Genomic DNA, 27,150 nt, shown 5'->3' with positions numbered 1-27,150 from the left:
AAAAAGTGAGCCCACAGACCGCCCCAGATCCCGAAAATGCTACGGGTCTCGAAAACTAGCTACTTTTTTTTTTTTTTTTTTTTTAAAGAAACCTTGGATTTTTTTTTACCACTTAATAAACTAAATAAAAATAACCTATACATGTTTGGAATCTACAAGCTCATAATGACCTGGAGAATCATAATGGCAGGTCAGTTTTAGAATTTAGTGAACATGGTAAAAAAGCAAAACCAAATTCAGTTGTGAAATTGTACTTTTTTTGCAATTTCACCACACTTGGAATTTTTTTCCCCCATTTTCCTGTACTCTATATGGCAAAACAAATGGTGTCGTTCAAAAGTACAACTCTTCCCACAAAAAACAAGCCCTCACGTGGACATATTGACTGAAAAATAAAAAAAAGTTATGGCTCTGGGAAGAAGGGGAGCAACAAACGGAAACTCAAAAATGGAAAAACCCAAAGGTACAGTAAAGTACAGTAAAGACGTCAAAGATAATTCCTTCAGTAGCTATCCAACTAAGCAAGATATGACATACTCATGTAGGTAATTCCATAAAACGTATGGCACCATGCAGCTTGTGGGTTGCTACATCTCCATAGCAGCTCACATCTCAGGCAATTCTAGGTCATTTCTCAGACAGATTTGGTGTCTAGGAATGACCTAAAGGAGTAATAGAGCATGAAGTGGAAGTGACACACTGCCTTCAGGGGTTGCAGTGTACCTTCTCCTGCCCTCATTTTATGTCCATCTTGCCTACCTGAGCATGACTCATTTCCTGCCCCTCCCCAAAATACCAGAGGCATGCACAAGATTCCTGCAGATTGTTCCTGAGGGTTTAGGACACAGCAAAGGAAACGGTGATTACATCAATGGAATGGAAACATCACACACGCCTCTATCTGTGACTGCGCTGGATAGATGTGATCTGGTATAGTAACCCACGTAGCAGGGAAAATCCCTACCATCAATATTTCCACACACCAGATATTGGGGACCAGGAACCAGAGAACACAAAAGTTGCTGCATTCAATAAGTAGCTTTTTTGGATATTTATTAGACACTGTAAATCATACCGATTTGGCTTCGTATTCCTAAATTAGGATTTATTGTGCACATATGTGCTTTTCATTGGGAATTACCGCGCTTGTTCGGGAGTTACATACTAATGACCTAACCGGCATAGATCCTCAGTATGGGATTGGTAGGTTTACGCCTCCCGGGATCCCCACCGATCTGCTTCGGCAGCGACGACTCTACATTGTATACTGGCTGCTGCCAATTTCTGCAGTTTATCTCCCATTCAAGTGATCGTCCAATGGCAACTTTCCCAGCAAAGTCAGCTTCCCAGGACTCAAAAATGATAGGGGCCTGCACAGTGCCAGACTGGAGAAAATTGGGCCCACCAGAGGCTTTGATTCTGAGGGCCCACATTTCTCCTCCACTGAAGAGCCCCATAGCAAGGTTTGCACTATGAACTCTTCTGAAGCAGAAGCCAGGGCCCACTGGAGGATTCTCCGGTTCTTTGGTGGTCCAGTCCAACCCTGCAAGACGAATGAATATAGTGTGTGCCGCGACAGATTTGTAGCACAAATGTTTGTGACTATACAATCATCTGAACGGGGCGTACTAATATCCAAGCACATGATGTAGAAACAACCCCATTATGGCTCACATGATCCACTGACTTTATCAGACCTGTCACATCCACAAACGGTGAAGGTGCCTGGCTGTGTGCGCGCCTGTGCAGGGACCGTAGCTGTATGGTAATAAAATCCATAAGTCAGACTAGACTTCACTATTACACAGGGAAACGTTGGGACCGTGTGTGATCCAGTCTCCACACAGACAACGCAGGAACCAGAAAGGGTTGTCGGAATGCACCATTAGGCTACGTTCACATTTGCGGTGTGCGCCGCAGCGTCGCCGCCGCAACGCACCGCATGCGTCGTGCGGCCCTATCTTTAACATTGGGGCCGCATGGCGCCGCATGTACATGCGTTGTCATGCGTTGTGGTGCGTCGTACGCCGCATGCGGCGTTAGGGCGCACCTGCCAGGGCGCGGCAAACGCAACATGTTGCATTTTTTGGGCGGCGCAGACTTTTTAAAAAACGCATGCGTCGTGTTTGCGTCGTGTTTGCGTCGTCGATGCGCCTTTTTTCCCATTGACTTGCATTGACAACGCAGACGACGCAAGTACTTGCGTCGTGATGCGTTGTACGACGCATGCGTTTTTCTTACAAAAATGCAAAACATTGTCTAGACTTTGTCTAGACACTTAAAAAAAGCACTATATATATAAAAAAAGGGGTGGGGGTTTGCCATTGTCTTTCACCAGGCTATCCACACAAGACACTGAGAGGAGCAACCTGCTTTCCAAACCTGTAAGTATATATTTCTCTTTGCATAATTTTTTTTCTGTGTTTTATTTTTTTTTTTGATTTAATTTGTGCAATGTTTGCTCTGTGATATTGTACGGTTATGGCACTGTAGGTTGTTATTGAATAATAACATTTTTTTTAATGTGTTTCTGATATATGCTGGCGTTTCTTGTGTGCGGCCTTGCTGGGTTTGGATTGGTTTTGGATTTATATTTTGGTTGTTCTTGTGTCATGCGGATGTTCAATGCCTTTTTTTTGTAAGATTTTTTATTGTAAAATTTGTGGTGCATGTCTTTTTCTGGCTTCTATTGTTGGGGTAACCGTATGGCGTTTTCTAGGCTCATGTCTTGCTGGGTTTTATTATGCTGTTGGCATTTTTTTTTCTTTCCTTGAGTGTCTTTTCTTGCTGGTGGGGGGCTACATTTATGATGTTTCATTTGTATTGTATTGTTCCGTGCTGCTATATGCCATTCGTTTTCTGTATGGCTTCCATATATATATCTCCTGTCTTGAATGTTTCCATAGCCAAGTGTGTAGTATTTATTTTTTTTTTTTTTTTAGTTTGGGCCCTTTTTTAAAAATTTCTTGTGTTCTCTTTTCTATTTGACTATGGTTTTTCTTTTGGTTGCTGTATATTGTCCTGTAATGTTTATTGCTTATTATCTATAATGGTATTTATCGCCTTTTTCAGATGTATTTCTGTGGTAGATGTCACCAGATGGTGTTGTTTTGGATCATGTCTTGTTGCTATTGTAAAGTATGGCGTGCAGTTTGCTATTTCATTGTGCCTTTTTTTTTCCTCTTTATTTTTTTATTTTTTTTTTTTTTAAATTTGGACATAGGTGTCTATTTTTGCTTAATTTTGTTTGGGTCTATTCTTGTATTGTTTCTTCTATTGTCTTCTCTTGTAATGTATGGCGTTGTGGTGTCGCTTTTTGAGTTTGCATTGTCCTATCAGTCAACAGTCAATTGTGGTTGTTTTAATGTTTTATTGTATGTGGCATTGCTTTGAATGTGATTTTTTGCTCATTTTTTCATTGCAGAGCAAACTTGCAAGAATGACGAGTGAGTCAGAGTCTGAACATAGGCAATCGGCGAGGGGGAGTGCGGTGAGTAATTATGTCCAGTTGCTTACTATTCGCTGCCATTTGTAGCATTGTCACTAATTTTTGTATACATTTTTTTACAGGCTTCTTCAAGTGAGGGGGAAGGCACACAGCGGGAGCAGGGAGATCGGTGCCAAGATGGGTCGTCAGGCCGGCAAGTGAGTATTTGTTTTTTTTTTTTTATCTTTTTTTTTTTTGTGGCATCCTGCTGGGAGGAACATTAGGAGCAACCTGGTTTCACTAGGGCTGTTTACTAAGCTTAATTACATATAGCTTTTCAGGGCAGCAAGTATTTGGGGGAAGGTAACATACAGTTGAACTCCCTGCACAAAAACATTCAAAAATACAGGTTTAGAAACCATCAATATACATACATAAAATGGCAAAGGATAGGGCAAAGGTACAAATCATGCCAGGTGCTGATGATGGTTGTTTATATTTGCCTATTTGTAACCTTTTTGTTTTCTATTTTTTCTAGGTTTCACAACGGGACCACAGGGAGAGTATCGATGTGGAGCTCCTGATCTCCAGCATCCAGGAGCGTGGCCCGTTGTGGGACAGCCGTGACCCCCGGCACATGGACCAGGTGGTTTCTAGGCGTTTGTGGGCAGAGGTGGCAAAGTCGCTGTGGGATGGCTTTGACAGTGCCTCCGCCAAGGACAAAGGCACCTTTAGTGAGTATTGCTGATACGCTGCTATGACCCATCTTGCCAGGATAAACACAACCGTGTGTGATGCTATCAACGCCTAAACTTTGCATCACACACGGTTGTTTTATCATTTTAAAATGCTACATATGTAACCTTTTTTTTTCTTTGCATTCACAGTGACAAAGTTGAGGACCAGATGGCGATCCATGAAGGACCGTTTCAATAAGGGGCTGCGTGCTGAGGAGGAGCAATCGAGGAGTGGTGCTGCTGCGGCCAAGTCGGTTCCATATAAATACAACCGACAATTACAGTTCCTAAGACCAATCCTTGGCCGCCGACAGTAAGTATTTTGTCCACATACCATATTGCACATTGGACATTGCCCAGACACATATATTGCACAGCCACATAGTACATTGCCCAGCCACGTACATTGTGCATCCACACACATAGTATGTTTGCAGGCCACTATATCGCAGCCACATAGTACACGTTCTAGCCACGTATCCACATAGTACATTTCCCAGGCACATAGTGTCTTGGCCATCAATGTAGTCAGCGTAGCATATTGGCCATCCACGGTATTTTTTTTAGGTTAAGCGAGAGTCCTTGTAGTCCATGACAGGTTACGTTCTGAGTCAGTGTAGTTCTGATCGCAGGAATAATGATGACGTCTCGATCACAAGATCCTAACGTCATGGACATTCCTGCGATCAGATCAGCAAAGTTTTTTTTTGTTTTTTTTTTTAAATTTTTTTTTTATAGACCTTAAATTTTCTATTATTTTTGAGACATAGACGGCATCTTGAAATTATTATTTCACACCAAAATTTTTTCAAAATATGACAGGGGTATGCATTGCCTTTGGCAGAGGGAATGTACAGTCATTTTCTGCCGTCGGTATGTCCATGATTGTTATCGTGAGCCCTAATGGTCAGCTGGCGATAACAATCAGCAATTTATTATAGGCCACACAGAGTGAGAGACAGGGGATTGTAATGTTTTGTTGTGTCATGTAATGAACATTTTTTTACAGGAGTTGGCGTATGTGATAGTTTATTAATTGAAGACTAATTTTTACATTATCTTTTCACAGGACACACAGCAGCACCCTCCAGCGAGCTCCCCCCTGTGAAGCGGAACTTCATGGATCGCCATCTGAGCCGTCACAGCCATCCCACAGCGACAGCAGGCCTGCACCACCATCATCTGGAGAACCGGCTGCCGGTACGTCAGGTTTTCCCCTGCCCGAGGCCTCTGGCGCACCTTCGTTCGGGAATTCCCGACAGCGCCAGCGGGCCTCGGACAGGTCAGTCATGCCTGAATTTTTGCACTTGGGCACGGTGTTCCAGAACGGTTTCAAGGCGTTGAGAGATGAAATGTCCAGTATGGGACGGCGCCTTGAAATCCTGGAAGCCGAGCTCACAAATCCGGCAAAACATTTTTTAAGCACAATTGCTAAGGGCATGGTGGAAAACCTTACGCCGGAACTCCAGATTTCGGTGATGCAGGACTGCCACAATTCTTACGTGAGGGCTCTGCAGCAGTCTCGGGTCGCGCAGTCAGCGACACTGCCCGTAGTGCCGTCGCTGGCTAGCGTGACTCCGACTACTGCTGCAGAGTCACTCCAGCCACCCCACCCTGGTCCAAGTGCCGGGCGACGCCACCACAGCCACCATACCAGTGTGCGGCCCACTCCTGCTCCTGCCAGGCCCTCATCCTCCCGTAGGAGTGCTTCTGGGGGAGATGCCGCCGAAGGCAGGGAAAAAAAAAAAAGAAAACATAAGAGGAGGCACACAGACACACACCCAGAGGCACAGGTTCTGGCTGCTCCAGGACACACACCATCTCGTCGTGGCTCTAGCCACAGCAGGAGCAGCCAGGGCCAACCAAGCCAAAAAAGAAGGCGGCTTGTGTTGCCTCCTCCCTCCTCCACTGACGAGGCGGTCTCCCCAGTGTACCCTGCGGGGGGTTTGGACCTGCCCTCAAGCCTCCTTCAGTATGGCGGCTCCTCCTCCTCTACCACTCCCACTCTCAGGTCCAGAACTCGAAGCTACCGGTCACCGCTGGTAGCGGATGTTGATCCCCCCTCGGATGTTGATACCCCCTAATTTGCTTTTCCCTTTTTTTCTGTTTCCCCCCAATAAAAATTTATTTTTTTGTATACAATATTTGGTCTTCTTTTCAAGTACAATGCTCGGTAATTCACTCCGTGCGCCGTTTATTTGTGCTTCAAACGCCTCATATATGCAATGTCAGACAGTATTTTTGGATTTTTTAATTTGACCGTTTCTTTGGGTGTCGTTCATTGCTGTATGAGGTGTTTCCAAACACTAAAGTGTATGAGTTGTTTTCAAAGAAAAAGGGTATGTGTCCACGCTCAGGATTGCATCCGAATTTGGTCCGGATTTTAATTCAATATTTGTAGCCAAAACCAGGCGTGGGTAATAAATACAGCAGTGGAGCATATGTTTCTATTCTACTTTTCCTAATTGTTCCACTCCTGGTTTTGGCTTACAAATATTGATGAAAAAACCTGAGCAATTCAGGATGCAATCCTGAACGTGGACACATACTGTAAAGGTACCTTCACACTTAACAATGCTGCAGCAAAACAGACAACGATGCAATTCACTGCAGCATCGCTATTTGGGAGCTGGAGAGCTGTCTGTGTGACCGCTCTCCAGCGACCAACGATGCCGAGGTCCCCGGGTAACCATGTTAAACATCGGGTTGCTAAGCGCAGGGCGCACTTCCGATGTTTACCCTGGTTACCAGTGTAAAATGAAAAAAAAAAAAAAATATTCACAATCGCATCCCCCGGCGTCAGCTTCCCTGCACTGACTGAGTGACGTCCCTCACAGCAACGCTGTGCTGTGCATTCACTTTACGGCCGGCGCTCACTCAGTGCAGGAAGTGGACGCCAGGGGACGCGAAGATGAGTATATTTATTTTTATTTTTTAGTTTACAATTAACACTGGTAACCACGGTAAACATAAGCGCGACCATGCGCTTGGTAACCCGTTGTTTACCCTGGTTACCAGTGTAAAACATCGCTGGTATCGTTGATTTTGCTGTCAAACACAACGATACACGGCGATCTGACAAACAAATAAATATGGTATGGTATAAATTTTGTCTTGGAAGCATGGTAGAAAACGTAAGAAATTTTTTTTATTAAAACACAACATTTTAAAAACAAAGGTTTACAAGTTTTTTAGATAAGGCACATTTACATTGGTGAACTATTTTTAGCATAGTCACACCAGAATACAGTCCAACAGTTTATTACACCATTGAATCTTGCCATGACAGACGGCCAACATCTGACACAAAATAGGCCGCAAAACGGTCCCTCATCTGCGCAATTTCCACGCTTGACCTCAGAGGATGATCATGGAAATTGGGCAATGGGTTGGCTATGGTTTCATCCAGATCAACGTTCAGTCTCTCTTTGGCCAGAATAAAATTGTGGAGAACCACACACGCCTTCACCACCTCATCCACTGTCTCAGTTTTCAGATTAATGGCGGATCCTAATATCCGCCATTTAGAGACAAGGATGCCAAAGGCGCACTCCACAGTCCTTCTGGCCCTGGACAGTCTGTAATTGAACACCCTTTTCGTGTGGTCCAAGCCCCGACTTGAGTAGGGTTTCAATAGGTTGGCAGACATTTGGAATGCCTCATCCCCAACCACAACAAATGGCATCGCAGGGCCTTCGGTGTGGGGAAGAGGTCGTGGCTGGGGGAAATTGAAATTGTTGCCATATAATTTTTGGCCCATATCAGACTCTTTGAATGTGCGCGAGTCATTTGACCGGCCAAAAGCACCAATGTCGACTGCCAGAAAACGGCAGTCCGCACCGGCAATTGCCATCAGCACAGTGGAAAAATATTTTTTGTAGTTATAGAAAAGGGATCCACTTTTCCCTGGCTTGGTAATACGAATGTGCTTGCCATCCACCGCGCCAATACAGTTTGGAAACGAACACACTTCCTCAAATTTCTCGGCGTTGGCCAACCAGATATCGCTTGTAGGGACGGGTAAAAATTCTTCCCGGAGGTTATCCCACAAAGCGCGGCAGGTCTCAGCAATAATTCCCGAGAGAGTGGAGACTCCAATCCGGAACTGAAATTGAAGGGATCGCAAGGTCTCTCCGGTAGCCAGGAAACTGCCAAGAAGATAAAGAAATTACATTAGTACATTGCAATTTATAAGGGTATGTCTCCACTGTCCGGAGACGCGGCGCTATCGTTGCAGCGGCGAAGCCGGTCGGCGATAAGCCCCGCCCCCTTCCTGGGACGCAATGGTGCCGGATGTGTACAGTACACATCCGGGATCATCGCACCCCTCGCCGTAGGGCCCTGTGATATACCTTGCGGGGACGCTGCGTCCCCGCAAGGTGTACGGACATGCTGTGTTCTGAAAAGACGCGCAGCATGTCCGGAGTCGCAGGGCCTCCGCGTGCGGGTTTCCACGCATAGTGGAGACGGGATTTCATAAAATCCCCTCCACTATGCTGGAACATCTGGACGCTGCTTGTTTGACGCTGCAGCGTCAAACAAGCTTACTGACCGTAGAAACACAGCCTAAAAGTACATTGACCATACCACCCCCAACAAAAATTAAGAAAAAAAAAAAAAAAAAAAGGGAAGATGTGAACGTAGCCGAACATATCTCAAGTCATTCAAACAGCTACGTACCGTAGAGTCACCAGCAGCCGCTCCTCTGCGGATATAGCTCTCCGGAGCTGAGTATCCTGCCTGCTGATGGCTCCTTCCACCCGACGCAGAAGATACCGGAAGCTCTCCTGAGACATCCTGGTGTACTCGAAATACTTCTCCAGGTTCTCATTCAGTTCGCCAAACAAGCTATGGTATGCTCCACGGCTCTCCCGGACTTCCAAGATAGGGTGTATCCAAAATCTGCGATGAATCCATCTCCGTTTTTCTCTTTCTCTTTGATGAGCACAGGCGACAGCATAGGCATGAGCCAAGGCTAAATCCATCTCCATATCCATGATAACACTGTCCAAGGGACGCTCCATCATGAATACCAGCAAATGGGAGGAATTCATGTCTGCCATGGTATATATACACAATTACATAAACACCAACCCTCTTCTAGCCATTGGTGGCCCTTATCTATTGTGTAGACACTTTTTTTGGTGGGTGGGATGAAGAATGACTCACTGCACAAAAAACGCATGCGGCGCAAAACGCTGCGTTTTTTGTTGGAAACGCAACTGCGTTTACAAAAAACGCTGCGTTTTGCGCCGCATGCGTTGAACGCATGCGGCGCAAAACGCAGCGTTGTGCATGCGTTGTGTTGCGTTTTTGTCTGCGTTGTGCGTTGCGGCGGCGACGCTGCGGCGCACACCGCAAATGTGAACGTAGCCTTAGATGTGCTGCCATACGGAAAAATCCTGTTTCATGTGAATACAACCTAACAGCAGCTTGGGGAGCAGCCTTTTGATTCTAATATTCTCATCCTGTGCCCATTACTACAAAAAGAAGATCCATATATATCACAAAAATCCAAAATATCATGATAACCTTTAAACAATATTATAGAACACAATTCCCCATGTGCATGGGGGAGAAAGGTATACAAAAGAGATAAAATTGGAAACAACTTTATTGAAAATATTACAAATAACCATAAAAGGCCACAAAATTACCGAACAAGGGAAATCTCAATAAAACAAAGCAGACACTGGGCAATATTGATCTACTGGACACAGTTGGATTACATCAATGTTTGCAAAAGTTAGTGTATCCCATATAAAAGCTGGCAAGTGCAATGTATAATATAGTAATTGACTATAGATGTAATAGATGTACTAACAAAGGTCATAGAATACTATGGTAGAAAGTACACTACAATGTGCAAACGAAAGAGCAATGTATTGAAAACCTTTTGTAAAAAAACATAACATAAATGAACTCCCAGTAAGTTATATGGGTCAAATGTGTATGTGTTATAACCGATAAAGCATTGCATAAATTAAAATAACTGTCAATAGATTGCAATTGTTGCCAAAATATATATGCATGTAGGACTTATATGCTAAAGGGATACATGCCAAACATGCGAAAAAAAGGGGGTAAGTAATAAAGTGCAAATATAGGCACAATACGCCACCCTTAAGGGTGGCGTATTGTGCCTATTCTGGGTTTTCATAGAACCATAGGCTTATAGCACTATTTGCACTTTATTACTTACCCCCTTTTTTTCGCATGTTTGGCATGGCATATACTGTAAGTCCTACATGCATATATATTTTGGCAACAATTGCAATCTATTGACAGTTATTTTAATTTATGCAATGCTTTATCGGTTATAACACATACACATTTGACCCATATAACTTACTGGGAGTTCATTTATGTTATGTTTTTTTACAAAAGGTTTTCAATAGATTGCTCTTTCGTTTGCACATTGTAGTGTACTTTCTACCATAGTATTGTATGACCTTTGTTAGTACATCTATAGTCAATTACTATATTATACATTCCACTTGCCAGCTTTTATATGGGATACACTAACTTTTGCAAACATTGATGTAATCCAACTGTGTCCAGTAGATCAATATTGCCCAGTGTCTGCTTTGTTTTATTGAGATTTCCCTTGTTCGGTAATTTTGTTTCCTTTTATGGTTATTTGTAATATTTTCAATAAAGTTGTTTCCAATTTTATCTCTTTTGTATACCTTTCTCCCCCATGCACATGGGGAATTGTGTTCTTTTGATCCAACCAGCAGAAAGGCCAGAATACCACGTCAGTGTCCAATGTGAAGAGTCTCACCACATCCTGGACATAGCGTGGTAGTCATGTAAGAGGCCTGCAAATGTAACGTGGCTCATGTGCCCCAGGTACAGAACAAATGGTCGCACAGCTTTCGGCACATTTATTATTGATGTAGCGCAAATAGCAGAAGCAGATATAAAATACCACATTTAAAAAGCTTTTTTATCTCCATATATTAAAACTAGATGTTTCCAGCCAGCTAACGCTCGGCACGCTCATTGCTATCTAATTAACGCTGCTGGTGATTAAACTAAAGTAAATAATGACAACATTCCATAGCGCTTATGCAGGTGGTAAATTAACTTAAAATGAAGTTAATAACAATAGTGTGGTGATGGGGTGGGGGCGGGATTGTGTGTGGTGATGTGGTGGGGGGCGGGATTATGTGTGGTGATGGGGTGGGGGGGCGGGATTGTGTGTGGTGATGTGGTGGGGGCGGGATTGTGTGTGGTGATGTGGTGGGGGGCGGGATTGTGTGTGGTGATGTGGTGGGGGGGCGGGATTATGTGTGGTGATGTGGTGGGGGCGGGATTGTGTGTGGTGATGGGGTGGGGGGGCGGGATTGTGTGTGGTGATGTGGTGGGGGCGGGATTGTGTGTGGTGATGTGGTGGGGGGGCGGGATTATGTGTGGTAATGTGGTGGGGGGCGGGATTATGTGTGGTGATGTGGTGGGGGGCGGGATTATGTGTGGTGATGTGTGGGGGCGGAACTACTATGCAGGGGGCGGGATTAGCGAGTAATCACGATGCTATATATGAGAGAGAGATACAGAACAAGATGTGGATGTTACCTTCTCCCTCTTCCATACCAGCAGTGGAGATTTACTCTCCATTTCCAGGCATATGTGTTTAGTGCAATATATGACATGATCCAGGTAAGTGTTGTGGACCCTCAAGCAATATATATTGTGGGTTTGGTGTGGTTCAATTTAAAAAAAAAAAAATGAAGTGAAAGAAGACTGGGCTCTGAAAATAAAACAACTTGCAGGCAAGGCTGGGTCCACACTTGTGTTGGGGCCACTGGCAAGCTACGGTGGGTTCCGTCATTATGTCCTTGACAGGGCCCATCCAGCGTCATTTGTATCAGTCAGGTTCTGTTCCCACAATGAGATTTTGGTGCATTTTTTACGCTGTCGAATATCTGCACCATTTCCACACCTATTGTTTAAATTAGGTTCCTTCAACATGTGTTTTTGCGCTGCATTTTTTGGGGAAATTCTGCACAGAAAACGGACATGAGAAACTGACATGCTGTGGATTTGAAGAACCACGGTTCAGTTTACGCCGCAATCCTAGAAAAATGTCATCCACTTCGCTGGAACTGTAAGACGTTGAAGCAACAAAAACACATAGCGTCAGAAACACCAAAAGCTCATGGTGGGAACATAGCCTCATAGTACAGGGTGTATTTTTTTGCAGGAGTTCTATTTTTCTGTTCCCATGAAGGAAAATGGAGCACAAAACAAACGCTAGTGTGAACGTAGCCTTAAGGCCAAATTACGTTAATAGAATAGGTAGCAAAATTCACAAAAACAATCATTAAATCATTTCCTTAAAGAGTAAAATATTATGCATTGCCAAATAATATCATGCACAGGTTCTAATATTCTAAGCCAGACATTACAGACTTGTAATTAAACCCTTGTGTGAACTATCCTGAGGGGAGTGATGAGTGGGAGGGGATGATGTATTTACCTCTTATCCCCCATATAATCAAGACCTCTAAATTATATAGAATATTCCCTACTATTAACAATAACACATTAAAGTAGAAAAAAAAATGTAGATGGGCTTTGTTGTATTTCTACCAATACATGAAATAGCCAGCCTTTCGAAGAGCACACTAGCCCTCTCCTGACACAGACGGTCTTGTCCCACTGAGAATTTCTCATGGCTGAGATCATACCCCGTCTTTTCCTCTTGTGTCATGACAACCAGTTTAAAGAACCGATTATTCCCACAGCCCTTTATATACTCCCCTATTCCACCATTTACCCTACTCTGGGTACAATACCAATATGTAGATGTGCTCAGGGTTTAGGAAGAGGTTAAGTTAAACATGTTCTGCATATAAATGCTAAGCCGTCATGTTTTCCAAGGAAAAATAAGAACAAACTCTCAGTTAGGATTTTTTTCTTCCACCCATGAGAAACTTAAAAATCCAGCACTTTTTCAAACTATGTCTTTACTACCTTAAAACATTTTAGGGCTCACTACTCATCTGCACCATATTCTCAAAAGCTTATAGCGAGCATCCATGGAATCAAAATAAATACGGTACTGGCATCCGAATGTGCAGGCTTGGTGGATCATAAAAGAAATTATATTACCATACTTTGTGCTTTTAATGATCACCTAAAGATCACTAATTAAATAATTAGCGTACACTTAATTTTCAGAATGAACACTTTAATTATTAACAGAGCACTGCCAGAAGATTTTTCTGCATGGATTTATGGGTGGAAAAGTAGCTGCGATTTTGTGCCATGTGCACATGCTGCATTTTTGGATTGTTTATTTCTGTATGGATTTATCCCCAAAGCCTTAAGCAAATCCTCATGCCTGAAAAGTAAATGAGAATCCTGAAGTGTCATGCACAGGCTGCTTATTTGCGACTTGCAGATTTGGTGCAGACAATAATCTGTAGCATGAAAAAAAGAACCACTTGGAAAAGAATATATATAAAAATCTAAATAAATAAATCCAAAAAGAATAATATTCAAAATATAAATTATTTTATTAAGGACGCCAATCCAATCGGACACAAAAACATGATTAAAAAACATATACAACAAATCTAAAAACCAAAGGGAGCAGAGCACCACCCATAGTCTGGATATTTCAGAACAATAGCATACGGTATTATACAAATTCAACTGCCATAAATAGGGAAACATATATTATATATACTTAATTCCATAAATATTAATAAATAAATAAAGTGCTTACAAGTATATAACTAAGTCCAGGTAGTATAGTATAACGTGTACAATTAATAAGGTATATATAACTCCAAAATATACTCATAAGGTGCACATGATTAAATCACATAAAATAATCCCTAATAGGAGAGTGACTAACACATGATAAAACCTCCATATACTAACCAGGATTCATTTCCCACGTGGTGTTACTCCGAGTGCGAGATTTAATCATGTGCACCTTATGAGTATATTTTGGAGTTATATATACCTTATTAATTGTACACGTTATACTATACTACCTGGACTTAGTTATATACTTGTAAGCACTTTATATATTTATTAATATTTATGGAATTAAGTATATATAATATATGTTTCCCTATTTATGGCAGTTGAATTTGTATAATACCATATGCTATTGTTATGAAATATCCAGACTATGGGTGGTGCTCTGCTCCCTTTGGTTTTTAGATTTGTTCTATATGTTTTTTAATCATGTTTTTGTGTGAGATTGGATTGGCGTCCTTAATAAAATAATTTATATTTTGAATACTATTGTTTTTGGATTTATTTATTTAGATTTTTATATACCGTATATTCTTTTTCAAGTGGTTCCTTTTTTCATTATATTCAGTTGTCTGCTTGATCTTTATTATGAGTTTGTGATAGGTTCTTTTTTGTGCTCCTGTTTTTTTGGTTAAAAAAATAAAATAATAATAATAATAATCTGTAGCATGTCCATTCTTTCAGCGTTTTTTCACTCATTGACTTCAATTCAGTAAATAACGCTATAAAATCACATGTCTAAAAATGATTTGCTGCATATTTGCTGCTTTTTTCAAGCATTCTTACTTGCGTTTTCTGCATGCGTTATTGGGCAGCAGTGAATACTATAGAGTCAAATACCCCCAAGAGCATCCCTGGGGTACAATCATAGGACAACTATTCTCCTGCATTGTTCTCAGGTAATAGAATGGGGTTGTGTGCAGTTGTTTTCGCACCTTGGTCTGCTCATTTGTTTACCTTAGTTGTCGCTTTGTGAGACTCCCATACTGTCACACCTTGGAGCATTATTTGCACACACCGTTTACTTTCTTTTGTTTTTATATATACACATGTTTATCCATTTACTCTATGCATCACACTACCATCCAATATTTAAATGTTAATTATATTCTGTGTGTATACCTATCCATCTTATATTTACAACCAATGTGGTGGTTTTATATTGTAGAAAAAAAGTCCAGCTCAGGGTAATGGACATTCTTAGGTGTTCGGAGCACAGGAAACACTGTGTCAGGGCGTGCAACAATCAAAAACAAGAGAAGTCCAGTGGGACACCCCCATTACTGTCCCAGTATGTAAAAAGAAACAACACGCAAAAAATATATATTATTGATATAAACACTCCCTGACACTTTCCCTGGTTCACCATTTTATAAAAAAAAAAAAAAAAAAAAAAAAAAGGAGGTTCCCATGCAGGTCTGACATAGCCCAGTGAATCCGACGTAGTCCACTAATGGACACCTGAAAAACAAACAAGAAAAACAAGACACCGTCCCTCGTTCACCAATTAGAAAAGTTCCCGCTCAGGTCCGACGTAACCCAGAGCTTCCTGCGATGTCCGTGGAGTCCTGTGTGCTATGCGGCCTGGTTTTGCATCTCCATAGGCTTTAGCAGCAGCCTCTGCCGCCTCACACTGTGCTGCGGGACCACGCGCCTCTGCAGAATGGTGACGTCATTAATGTTACCGCTCATCACAGCCGCTGGGCCACGCAGTGTGACCGGCGACTGATGAGCAGTAACTTCGCTGTTAGCCTGGGAATGGGGAGGACCCAACATCGGTGGTTTTGTCCATGTCTGTCTACATGTGTCTGTCTCGCTCTATAGCATTTATTGCTAGAAAAACTTACTAGAAAAGTTCAGCATCCAAATACTCAACACGTGCACATACTCCGAGTATATGCACAATAATTGCACATATTAAGTATTTCTTGCAGAGATTTCTTCACCTCATGGCAGGAAAAACGCAGCAGCAAAAATGCACATTGTTTGGGTTTGTGTTTTTGGTGCAGGTTTTTCCGACTCATTAGTAAGGGTGAAATCTGCAGCAAAATTAAAACAATTGACATGTGGCAGATTGAAATCTGCACCGAAGTCTCAAATAAGCAGCGTGTGCAGGAAAATAAGCAGCGTGTGCAGGAGACTTCAGGATTCTCACTCACTTTGCTGGCATCAAAGAAATCCTTCAGTTTTTGTGAGAAATCTGCACTGAAAAAAAAAAGAGCAAAAACCCAATGTGTGCACACAGCCCAACCCATGCGTTTTGTAAAAATATCTGCAGGAACACTCACAAGCACTTCTGATTGTAAAGGGAAACAGCCCACAGGATTTTGCTACAGCATCTTAGGGTACTGTCACACAGTACCATTTTAATCGCTACGACGGCACGATCCGTGACGTCGCAGCGATCGTATGATTATCGCTCCAGCGTCGTAGACTGCGGTCACACGTTGCAATCACGGCGCTGGAGCGATGCCGAAGTCCCCGGTAACCAGGGTAAACATCGGGTAACTAAGCGCAGGGCCGCGCTTAGTAACCCGATGTTTACCGTGGTTACCAGCGTAAACGTAAAAAAAACAAACAGTACATACTTACATTCCGGTGTCTGTCCCCCGGCGTTCTGCTTCTCTGCACTGTGTAAGCGCCATAGCCGGAAAGCACAGCGGTGACGTCAGACGTTGTGCTCGCTTTCTGGCTGGCCAGCGCTCACAGTGCAGAGAAGCTGAGACGCCGGAGGACAGACACCGGAATGTGAGTATGTACTGTTTGTTTTTTTTACGTTTACGCTGGTAACCACGGTAAACATCGGGTTACTAAGCGCGGCCCTGCGCTTAGTTACCCGATGTTTACCCTGGTTACAAGCGAACACATCGCTGGATCGCTGTCACACACAACGATCCAGCGATGTCAGCGGGTGATCAAGCGACAAAAGAAAGTTCCAAACGATCTGCTACGACGTACGATTCTCAGCAGGGTCCCTGATCGCTGCTGCGTGTCAGACACTGCGATATCGTAACGATATCGCTAGAACGTCACGAATCGTACCGTCGTAGCGATGAAAATGGTACTGTGTGACAGTAGCCTTAGAGCAGAATTATGTAGGGGCAGGGTCCCTGATCCGATGAGGTATTACTACCTGATCTGCATGCTGTATTTTTGATAAAATCCCTGTTTTATCAGCTGCAGATCAAGCATTTCTCTGGATGCTGAGCACTGTATAACCAAGGCCATAGCACTGATTAGAAGCTTACTGTGTATGCTGTGCATAGACAGAAACTAGCCAATCAGAGGTGGGGGTGGGGTTATACCACGCTCATGAATATAGAGGACTACATTGCAGCAGTTTTACTAGACCTCTAATGATAAATTCCTGCTGATAAAACTCTGATTGTATCAAAACGATAGCAAGCAGCCCAGTAAGTGACACATCGCTGGAATCAGGATTCTGTCTCTACATTATGCTGCTCTCAGATTAGGTGGCAAAAATCTGATGATGGATTCACTTCAGTCCCACAGCATGTCAATTTATGTTGTGTATTGGTTACAAGTTTGATGCAGAGATATCCCATTGAGTTTAACAGGGAAGTCAAAATCCTTCTGACTTTACAAAGGATCTGCAGCATAATCCTCAAGTCCTTAAAAAAAAGCGGTCGTGTGGGTTGAGACGTCGTCACAGGAGGTTGTGTTGTTCGGAGACCTGCAGTTCCCTTGCTGATCCCCCGCCATTAAGGACATCACAAAGCGTCTCCCACTGTGTACAGGTATTGTATATTCTACAATATGTAATAACTTCACTGTAGTACTTGACATGCATATTATTGTCATCATGTGCATACATGTTGGGCTGAATGTCCCAAGCATCTGGCCATCAAGACTGTAGAGCAACTATTTTAACAGGGTTGTGTAGATGCTCCTGGCAATGAAAATCATTTACTAGTGACTGAAAATTGCTTATTGACCTTCCAACAAGAACATCATTGTCTGTACCAGCACCAGTGTCAGGGAGATTACAGGAGAGGCAGGATCTCAGGCACTGAGGCGGAAAAGGGATACATTGTGGGAAATGAACCAGGCGACAGAGTAAACTGACCAAGGCTGGGACACTGCCGGGCAAAGCAGGGTTTCCGGAAAGAGCAAAACAGGAGCTGAGCACAGCTTTCCCAAAATATCCTCCAACATCTCTGCAGAATTCCTAAACACAGTGCCCGACCCAATAACTGTACACACACTGACAACCAGCAGCGCAATGTGTGCGAGTGGTAACATGTCACCAGCTTACACCTACGTAATATACAGAAGAGCACTGATGCAGACAGCAGCAAGAAGGTTAGGTGCTCTCATACAGAAAAATCAGCAAGAATTATTTTCTGCAAGCATCTGATAAAATACAAATTAAAGTACATTTTAAAATCTAGATTATCTGCAAAAAAAAAAATATGCAGTGTAAAATAGTATCCATAAAGCAAATAACATTGGAGAAAAAGACCTAATGGTATCTAGAGATTGACACGTGGTGTGGACTGAGAATCTGCATGACGGCAATTTGAGGGTTTTCATTGAGAAGTTGACGTTTTAATGCAAATTTGCAGCAGAATTCACACATTAATCTATGGACAAAGTCCAGGAGGTACGAGCCGGACAGTGGCCACCGTCAGTATGGATGACTAGACATTCATCCACCATAGGGAACCATTATATTATTAAAAGAAGCATTGTGCAGGTTGCAGGATATACCTTCTTGCATTGGATCTCTGTATAGCGCTGAGGAACAGAAAATCCGCCATTGATTTTGAAACAAAGCTGCTGCACAATTCCAACAAATCTGCCAAACAATCCACCGCTTTATCAGGATTTGGCCGTGGAATTCAGCCACTTCAAGTGTGATCTGGACTCTAAATAGATTTTTCTCATACAGCAGCTAAATAACATTCAACATCTCATCCCCTTATAGTACTGTAATACATTGCAGATTTCTTTCTTCAGAGAATCTGGGTGGACATTTTCAGGCTAGCTTCCCTTTCCGCTACATAATAAAGCTCTGAAATGCCTAAGCACGCTGATGTTCAGGTTTTAAGTGTCGCGGGTAACTCTAGGGACCGTAGGGGGAGACATGTCAATCTACACCATGCATTCATACAGCCTTCCGCACACAAAGAGAAACAGAAATACGCACCATTTACACCAGCGGAAATACATTTATGGGGTCCTAGTTTAACATTATGTGAAGAGCTACAAGGTTAAGTTCACAAATTGCATAAAAATGACACTACCAAAAGCCACCATGAAATCTGCGTGCTTTTGGGCAAATTTCACATTAGAGAATCTTCAGCATACCTACGATCTGCTGGGGACTCTTCATGCTGCCAGTGAATGGGATTGGTCAAGATTCAGCTCACTGACGCTGCACACGATGGCGCATTCAGTAACAAGTCCCCAATGTGTGAATTGGTCCCTTTCCCAGAAGAGGACAGCATGCATTATTACAATTCCTATGGCAGCTCCACAGTACTTCAGTCTGACACCGTCACTATTTTGCATATTTGGTGCACATAATGGTTTCCGATCAGGACACATGACAAAGCAGCATCAGTCATGGGCTACTTAGTCAGCATAGGAAATACTTGAACTTCAGCAGTTAGCAAAAGCACAAATAACTAAACAAGACAGTGCTTTGTGTGCTTCAGTGGTGTACATAGTGGTCCACCTGAATGTCGCTGACTTCTGAACAGGTTACAACAGCCGGCAGACTCTAAGGCCGCTACTTGGTCACGAATTGCCATGGCAAACATCAGGACCACACAATCATGATCTCAGGGTGCGGACGGGGATAAAGAAGCCCCTACACTCTATTAACCATTCATATGATGTAGTCACTATTGACAGCAGCATCTAAGGGGTTAAACAGATATGGACGGTGACAACACTGATCGTGGCTGATGCAGCAAGTTGTCAGCTATAGTGGACAGCCGACAGCTGCAGGATTGTCACCTGTATGGGGAGGCTATTCTCTTATATCTCAGGTCAGTTAAAAGAGGTATTGGAAGTCATTAAGGGGTTAAACCAAACTGCAGCAGAGAGGGGAGGGTGGGGGTTAACCAGAAAACTCCTTTGATAATAGGGCATATTCACACATGCTTGTTTGAGAAATGTGGCTGTGTATCCTTTCCAGACTAATGTTCTACCACATGGTTCCTTTCCAGGATTTACCTAGAAGCTGTAGTTAGTGGTTACAATGTACATAGAATGAGTTAAGATTTGGGAGGGGGCGAGTTCCTGTTTCCTGCTATCTGATGTCACTGTGTATTCAGGGATAGTTCAGAGCCAAAGGCTCACTTCTCTCCTATGGCCACTTCTCAGATATTGCTTCTGTGCGAAGAACAAAAGCTCCGTCAGTCACAGGCCCCGAAGACATGGCAATTTGCATCAAAATGAGCAAGTCATTTCTTGGCCGTTAACATGATTACATTGATTTAGGGAGCTAATTACACACTTTTATGGATTACAATACGCTATTTTTGGGATCGCTACATTGTCAGATTCCTAAGCAGGGCGATGGGAATTTTCTTCCGGCAGCCTGCTAAATACAGTACAGGAAGAACAGCAGCCCTAGCTTTACTGGTTTTCAGAAAATAAAAAAAATAAAAAGGATTCACTTTTCCATAATGTTTTAGGGCAGATTAATTTTGTATTTTATGTTAGAATCATTGAACTCTTATAGAATAGAAAGTTATAGTGAAAATAATGTTCCGCTAACCCACAACTCAGTATTTTTTTAGCAGTATTTTTGTTTTCGTTTTAAGGATACCCAATTTGATGATCTATCATCTACAGTACAGACCAAAAGTTTGGACACACCTTCTCATTTAAAGATTTTTCTGTATTTTCATGACTATGAAAATTGTACATTTACACTGAAGGCATCAAAACTATGAATTAACATATGTGGAATTATATACTTAACAAAAAAGTGTGAAACAATGGAAAATATGTCTTATATTCTAGGTTCTTCAAAGTAGCCACCTTTTGCTTTGATGACTGCTTTGTACACTCTTGGCATTCTCTTGATGAGCTTCAAGAGGTAGTCACCGGGAATGGTTTTCACTTCACAGGTGTGCCCTGTCAGGTTTAATGAGTGAGATTTCTTTGCTTATAAATGGGGTTGGGACCATCAGTTGTGTTGAGCAGAAGTTTGGTGGATACACAGCTGATAGTCCTACTGAATAGACTGTTAGAATTTGTATTATGGCAAGGAAAAAGCAGCTAAGTAAAGAAAAACAAGTGGCCATCATTACTTTAAGAAATGAAGGTCAGTCAGTCCGAAAAATTGGGAAAACTTTGAAAGTGTCCCCAAGTGCAGAGACAAAAACCGTCAAGTGCTACAAAGAAATTGGCTTACCTGAGGACCGCCCCAGGAAAGGAAGACCAAGAGTCACCTCTGCTTCTGAGGATAAGTTTATCCGAGTCACCAGAATCAGAAATCGCAGGTTAACAGCAGCTCAGATTAGAGACCAGGTCAATGCGACACAGAGTTCTAGCAGCAGACACATCTCTACAACAACTGTTAAGAGGAGACTTTGTGCAGCAGGCCTTCATGGTAAAATAGCTGCTATTAAACTACTGCTAAGGACAGGCAACAAGCAGAAGAGACTTGTTTGGGCTAAAGAACACAAGGAATGGACATTAGACCAGTGGAAATCTGTGCTTTGGTCTGATGAGTCCAAATTTGAGATTTTTGGTTCCAACCACCTTGTCTTTGTGCGACGCAGAAAAGGTGAACGGATGGACTCTACATGCCTGGTTCCTGCCGTGAAGCGTGGAGGAGGAGGTGTGATGGTGTGGGGGTGCTTTGCTGGTGACACTGTTGGGGATTTATTCAAAATTGAGTGTGCAAAGCAGTCATCAAAGCAAAAGGTGGCTACTTTGAAGAACCTAGAATATAAGACATAATTTCAGTTGTTTCACACTTTTTTGCTAAGTATATACAATTTTCATAGTCATGAAAATACAGAAAAATCTTTAAATGAGAAGGCGTGTCCAAACTTTTGGTCTGTACTGTATAATCAATTGTAAATCTATCTACGGTAATTCATGAGAAACCGATGTACCTAACGACCCTGCCTAATAAAACACACTCACTACATCCTTACTGCTCGCCCAACCAGGCTGTAACATAACAGATATGCTAAGCTCTGCTACGTGCATCACAAGAAAAGAAACATTCAAGGGTACAAAGTATGTGCACACGTTGCGGATAAGGTTTAGGAATTTTTGGTGCGGATTCTGCATCTCTTGGCAGAAAACGCAGCTGCGGATTTGATGCGTTTTTACCCCTGCGGATTTCTATAATGGAATGCAGGGCTGTGGAGTCGGTAAGCCACAGTTGCGACTCCGACTCCTGGATTTTATCAGGCTCCGACTCCTTCATAAATGGCCAATTCGTAACAATAAATTTACTGTTGTAAAATATTAACATCGTGCTTATTCAGTTTCTCACCATCATATAAGTAATCAGACCACCTAGAGCAAAAACTATATTTATTAGAATACAATTAGAATATAGCACATAACTTTTATAAACTTTTCTAAACTCTTGTAAGTAAATATGCAATAAACACTGTTATGCAGTTAATAAGAAATCTATAAATTTGTCTTCAGAAAAAGTATTGCCTCTGTCAGATCCTCCTTCATGGATGCCCTCAAATCTGATCTAATTGTTTTGAGAGCAGAGAACAACCTCTCTACACTAACTTGGGTTGGTGGCAAAGCAGTAACCACTCGGGTAACATCTCTGACAATGTCAGGATACAGAGGAATCGCTTGTTGCACTGTTATTTTTGACGAACGGTCAAATTTCTCAATTTCTTTTAGCGCACATGAAAAATTCTGCTGAAATGTACTGGCTGTGTTCTTTGGTGGGGATGACTCTTCTTCTATGCGGGAACGCTTTGCACGGTCCTTGTGATCCAAATATTTTTCGAAATTAAATTCTTCATCAGTTGATGAGGGTGAAGATGTGGCAGGACGACCAAATTCTTCTTGTTCCTCCTGACTGTTCTGCAACCCTTTCATCCTTACTATTTCAAACAGAGCTTCTTTTCCTTTAGTTAGCTGTTGATCATCTAGAAGAATCCGATGCATTGGGTCTACATAAACAGCTGCCAAAAGAATGTTATTTTGTAATAGTAGCTCCTCTTTCCGTTTCATTGATGTAGCAATGCCACTTGCAATTAACCCTCCTCTTTGGGACAGGTGAAACATCAGGTTCTTCCACTCCTTTAAGAAAATACCTGGAGTTAAGTCCTCTGCTTATAATTTTTTAGTCACTGTAAATGGGTGCTCTAGCGATTTTTCCAGCTCAGTCACCTGATTCCACTGACTTTCATTTAGCGTCGGTTGAGGGTTAGCCATGTCTACAAGAAAGGTTTCAGTTCAACCAAGCGCTGAATCATTAAGTAAGTACTGCCCCATCGTGTGGCTTGATCAATAATTGCCCCTTTTCCAGCACGTCTCTACAACATTGAGTCAACTTTAGGGGTTCTGGCAACAGTAGCCAATTTTCTCACCTTGCCAATCAGTGCAGCAGCATGTCCTTCTTGCAGACCGTCTCTTATAGCCAGCTGTAGCGTATGCACAACACAGCGCATGTGATGAATGAAAGAACGTGTTGACACAGTTTCAACAAGATCATCTAAACTATCATGTTGCTGTTCATCTGAAGCAACTTCAGTTTGCTCCTCAGTTACAATACGGTGTTCCTCTATTTCAAACATTTCTGTGTCTGTGGACCCAGAATGTTCTTCTAGCTGCTGGTCACCATCATTACTCCCATTCATTAGCTTAATTGTACTTATCATATTTGAAGCATTGTCAGTTACGACAGAAAGAACTTGCTCTTTTTTAAGTTCATAGTCTTTCAGAACTTTTTCCACCAAGACCTGGAGAAACTCACTGGTGTGATGAGCTTTGGTGTCTTTTACTGCCAATGTCTTGGTAACTATTTCATTTTTGTCACAAACAAATCGGACATTGATGGCAAAATAGTTCACTCTGTGACGTGTGCAGGCATCCATTTTAAGAAACAGAAAGCATCCCTTGAGAGTTTTTTAAGTTCTTCCTTTTGTTTAAAAGCTTCTTCGATTACTAATTTTCTAATACTCTCTCTCTCTCCAGAGAAACACCAAGCTTGCGGGCCATTTCCCCATTCAGACACATAAAAGCTGGTCGTGAAAATAATGAAATAGGCACACTATCCTTTACAACAAGCTCTATGATCAGTTTTTTAAATGTATCTACTGTCATTGTCACAGTAACTTTGTCACTGACAAAATATCTTGCAACTGATGGCTGCAAAGTTCTCTGCTCCTTTGTTTGGCTGAAAGAGCTGGGCACTGGTTCATTGGTTTGGATGCAGTCTCTCATCCACTGCTTTCAGTACTACTGGATGAAAGCGCTGTAAATGTCTCTTTAGATTAGAAGCTCTGGTACGAGCATTTTTAACTTTGCCTGAATATGCACTGATCTTGGCTTCACAGCATTTGTTTTCGTCTGGATCATTTGTCATACACTGACAGACATAATGTTTTCTATCTTGAGTGATGGTGAAATGTTCAAATACAGCTGATTTAATGTGACGCTTCTTTGACATTCTCAGGTTTTTAATTCTGCATTCACAATCCAAATGACAATTGTTTTTCCTAAAAACAATTGTACAAAATTATTGCCAGGTCGTATAACTGATATAGTGGTCAGTAATACTGTTATTTTTCATGTACTCACAGTTAACTGATGCAAAGTTTGTTGAAAGGATAATACTTCTTACAGTCTTCCTCTTCTGAGTAGCAGCTGTGAGATGCTTGGAAGACGCACACCTAGTAAACATCTAGTCTAGAGGAGGAGCTTTACTACTAAGAATTTGCAACACATTTTCACTTTCAGTTTCTCACATTGTAAAGGTACCTTCACACTCAGCAACTTTACAACGAGAACGAGTGACGTTGCAGCGTCCTGGTTAGCGATCTCGTTGTGTTTGACACGCAGCAGCGATCTGGATCCCGCTGTGATATCGCTGGTCGGAGCTAGAAGTCCAGAACTTTATTTGGTCGTCAGGTCGGCGTGTATCGTCGTGTTTGACAGCAAAAGCAACGATGCCAGCAATGTTTTACATGGAGCTAACGACCTGTGAGAACGATAAGTGAGTCACCGTTACGTCACTGGATCGCTCCTGCATCGTTCTGGAGCTGCTGTTTGACGTCTCTACAGCGACCTAAACAGCGACGCTGCAGCGATCGGCTCGTTGTCTATATCGCTGCAGCGTCGCTGAGTGTGACGGTACCTTAAGTAGGGGGTTGGGGCAGCATGAGGTTAACCAAGTATAAGATTAGATAAGGGCAGTGGAGAACAGTGACACACAAGAAGTAAGAAATGTCTCTATCTCCAGCAGAACTGCTTATCACTGTTGTTCATAGTTTGATAGAACATATATATTTGAGTAACATTTATAACATTCATATGAAAGTTCAATTAAGAAATATTAATACATATTTTTTAAAGCTGGAGTCGGAGTCGGTACATTTCTACCGACTCCGACTCCAACCAAAACTAACTCCGACTCCACAGCCCTGATGGAATGGGTACAAAAACGCTGCAGATCCGTACAAAAGAAATGACATGCTACTTCTTTTAATCCGCAGCGTTTCCACACAGAATTTTCCGCACCATTAGCACAGAAGCTTTTTTTTACCATTGATTTACATTGTACTGTAAATCACTTGCGGATCTGCAGCGTTTCTGCACCGCAAAAAATGCTGCGGATCCGCAGGAAATCTACAACATGTGCACATAGCCTAAATGTATAAGCAAATGTATCTACCATGGCAAAAACACTACCCAAAAAAAAAAAAGCAACAAAACTAAAGCAAAACCTGCTTTTTTTTAAGCAAGTTTCTTACTGCCAAGAGAGCAAGGTTTGCCTGCGGGAAAAAAAAAAGATCAAAAATTCAAAGTGTGAACATAGCCTTATGCAGATACTGTGCATTGTATAAAAAAAAAAAAAAACAAAAACAAAAAAAAACAATTTTGGGAAGATCTAGTACAGCATTTTACAGATTCTTGTTTTCACACTACATCCATAAGAACACCATATTTTAATGGTAGAACCAACAAAACGTTATAAACAGTTGTGATATGATAATGCCAGTGGATAGCAGACTTTTCCAGGGATGTAATGGTTAATCTATTACACACACAGCAATCATGATTTCATGGTGCGTGGAGGCTGGCATATGCCTGGGAGGTTACCGCACCTGTGTGAGCTCTGAGTCAGTGCTAGCCCCACACTGGCCGATGATGGATGACGTCTCGCAGTGACGGAGTGAAGGCTGGGGCGTGGACGCCACTTTCATGGACAGATCACCAGCATATTGGGCAATACTAATACATTAGTATGACTACATCCCTTCCCATCATAAACAGCTTTCCACAATGCAGTATCAAATTCAATTAAACAAACAAATTCAGTGTCCAGGGCACATATAATAACAAGAAGACCAATGTTTTTATGGCTATAATTCATCAGGGCTGTGGAGTTGGAGCCCATTTTGGTGGAGTCGGTGTCGGAGGTTTGGCTTACCGACTCCACAGCCCAATAATTCATGATATGATCAGTTTCTTTAGAATAAAAGGGGTATCCAACTTTTAAAGACAAATAAATATACTTGCCCTTTCCCCAGTGACCCATCACTGACCTCCAGCAATGCTCCCAGTGTAGGGACCAACATGGTACATGAATGAGTGACGTGCTGTATTGCTGGCATCATCACACTAGGCTGAGGGGGAAACCACTACAGCATAACTGCTGTTATCACATGCTGGCCCAGGTAATCAAAGATCAGGAAAACATTCAAAATAATTGAACCCCCCTGCTAGGCCTGTAGGCATTTTCCTGCAGTCAACCTCGCAACAAGTGATAATAAAAAAAAAGTCTAACCATTGTGTGCAACGAGAACAGACACTACAAGTCTCCTGGAAGAGTCACACGTACCGAGAGCCAGGAGACTTTGCGGAGAAATATATCAGCCCGGCATTCAACTGCACAGATGATTTTCACCTTTCTATTTAGAGCACAGAAGCAAACGTCAGTCTTTGCAAGGGGCAGCAGTTATCCAGCCTTAGATATCTATATTTTCACAGCCTTTTGTCATTTGTATTATTTCC

The 27,150-nt window shown here is 42.3% G+C and overlaps 2 protein-coding genes across 7 annotated transcripts in view; one reads left to right on the top strand and one right to left on the bottom strand.

Annotated features, from left to right (window-relative positions):
- LOC143815984 (MAP7 domain-containing protein 1-like) overlaps window positions 1–27,150 on the bottom strand; it is a 132,264-nt gene that overhangs the window by 89,713 nt on the left and 15,401 nt on the right. The gene's annotated exons all lie outside the window — the stretch shown is intronic.
- LOC143815981 (uncharacterized) lies at window positions 1,895–6,912 on the top strand. The gene is made up of 5 exons (XM_077295835.1): window positions 1,895–3,490; window positions 3,571–3,645; window positions 3,966–4,161; window positions 4,315–4,477; window positions 5,234–6,912. Exons 1-5 carry the CDS (start codon window positions 3,296–3,298, stop codon window positions 6,246–6,248), a joined length of 1,644 nt encoding a protein of 547 aa, XP_077151950.1. The 5' UTR covers window positions 1,895–3,295; the 3' UTR covers window positions 6,249–6,912.

Source organism: Ranitomeya variabilis, chromosome 3 (genome assembly GCF_051348905.1).
Source record: "Ranitomeya variabilis isolate aRanVar5 chromosome 3, aRanVar5.hap1, whole genome shotgun sequence".
Lineage (NCBI taxonomy): Eukaryota > Metazoa > Chordata > Amphibia > Anura > Dendrobatidae > Ranitomeya > Ranitomeya variabilis.
The sequence above is the reverse complement of the archived record's forward strand: the minus strand, read 5'-3'. Positions and strand labels throughout refer to the sequence as shown.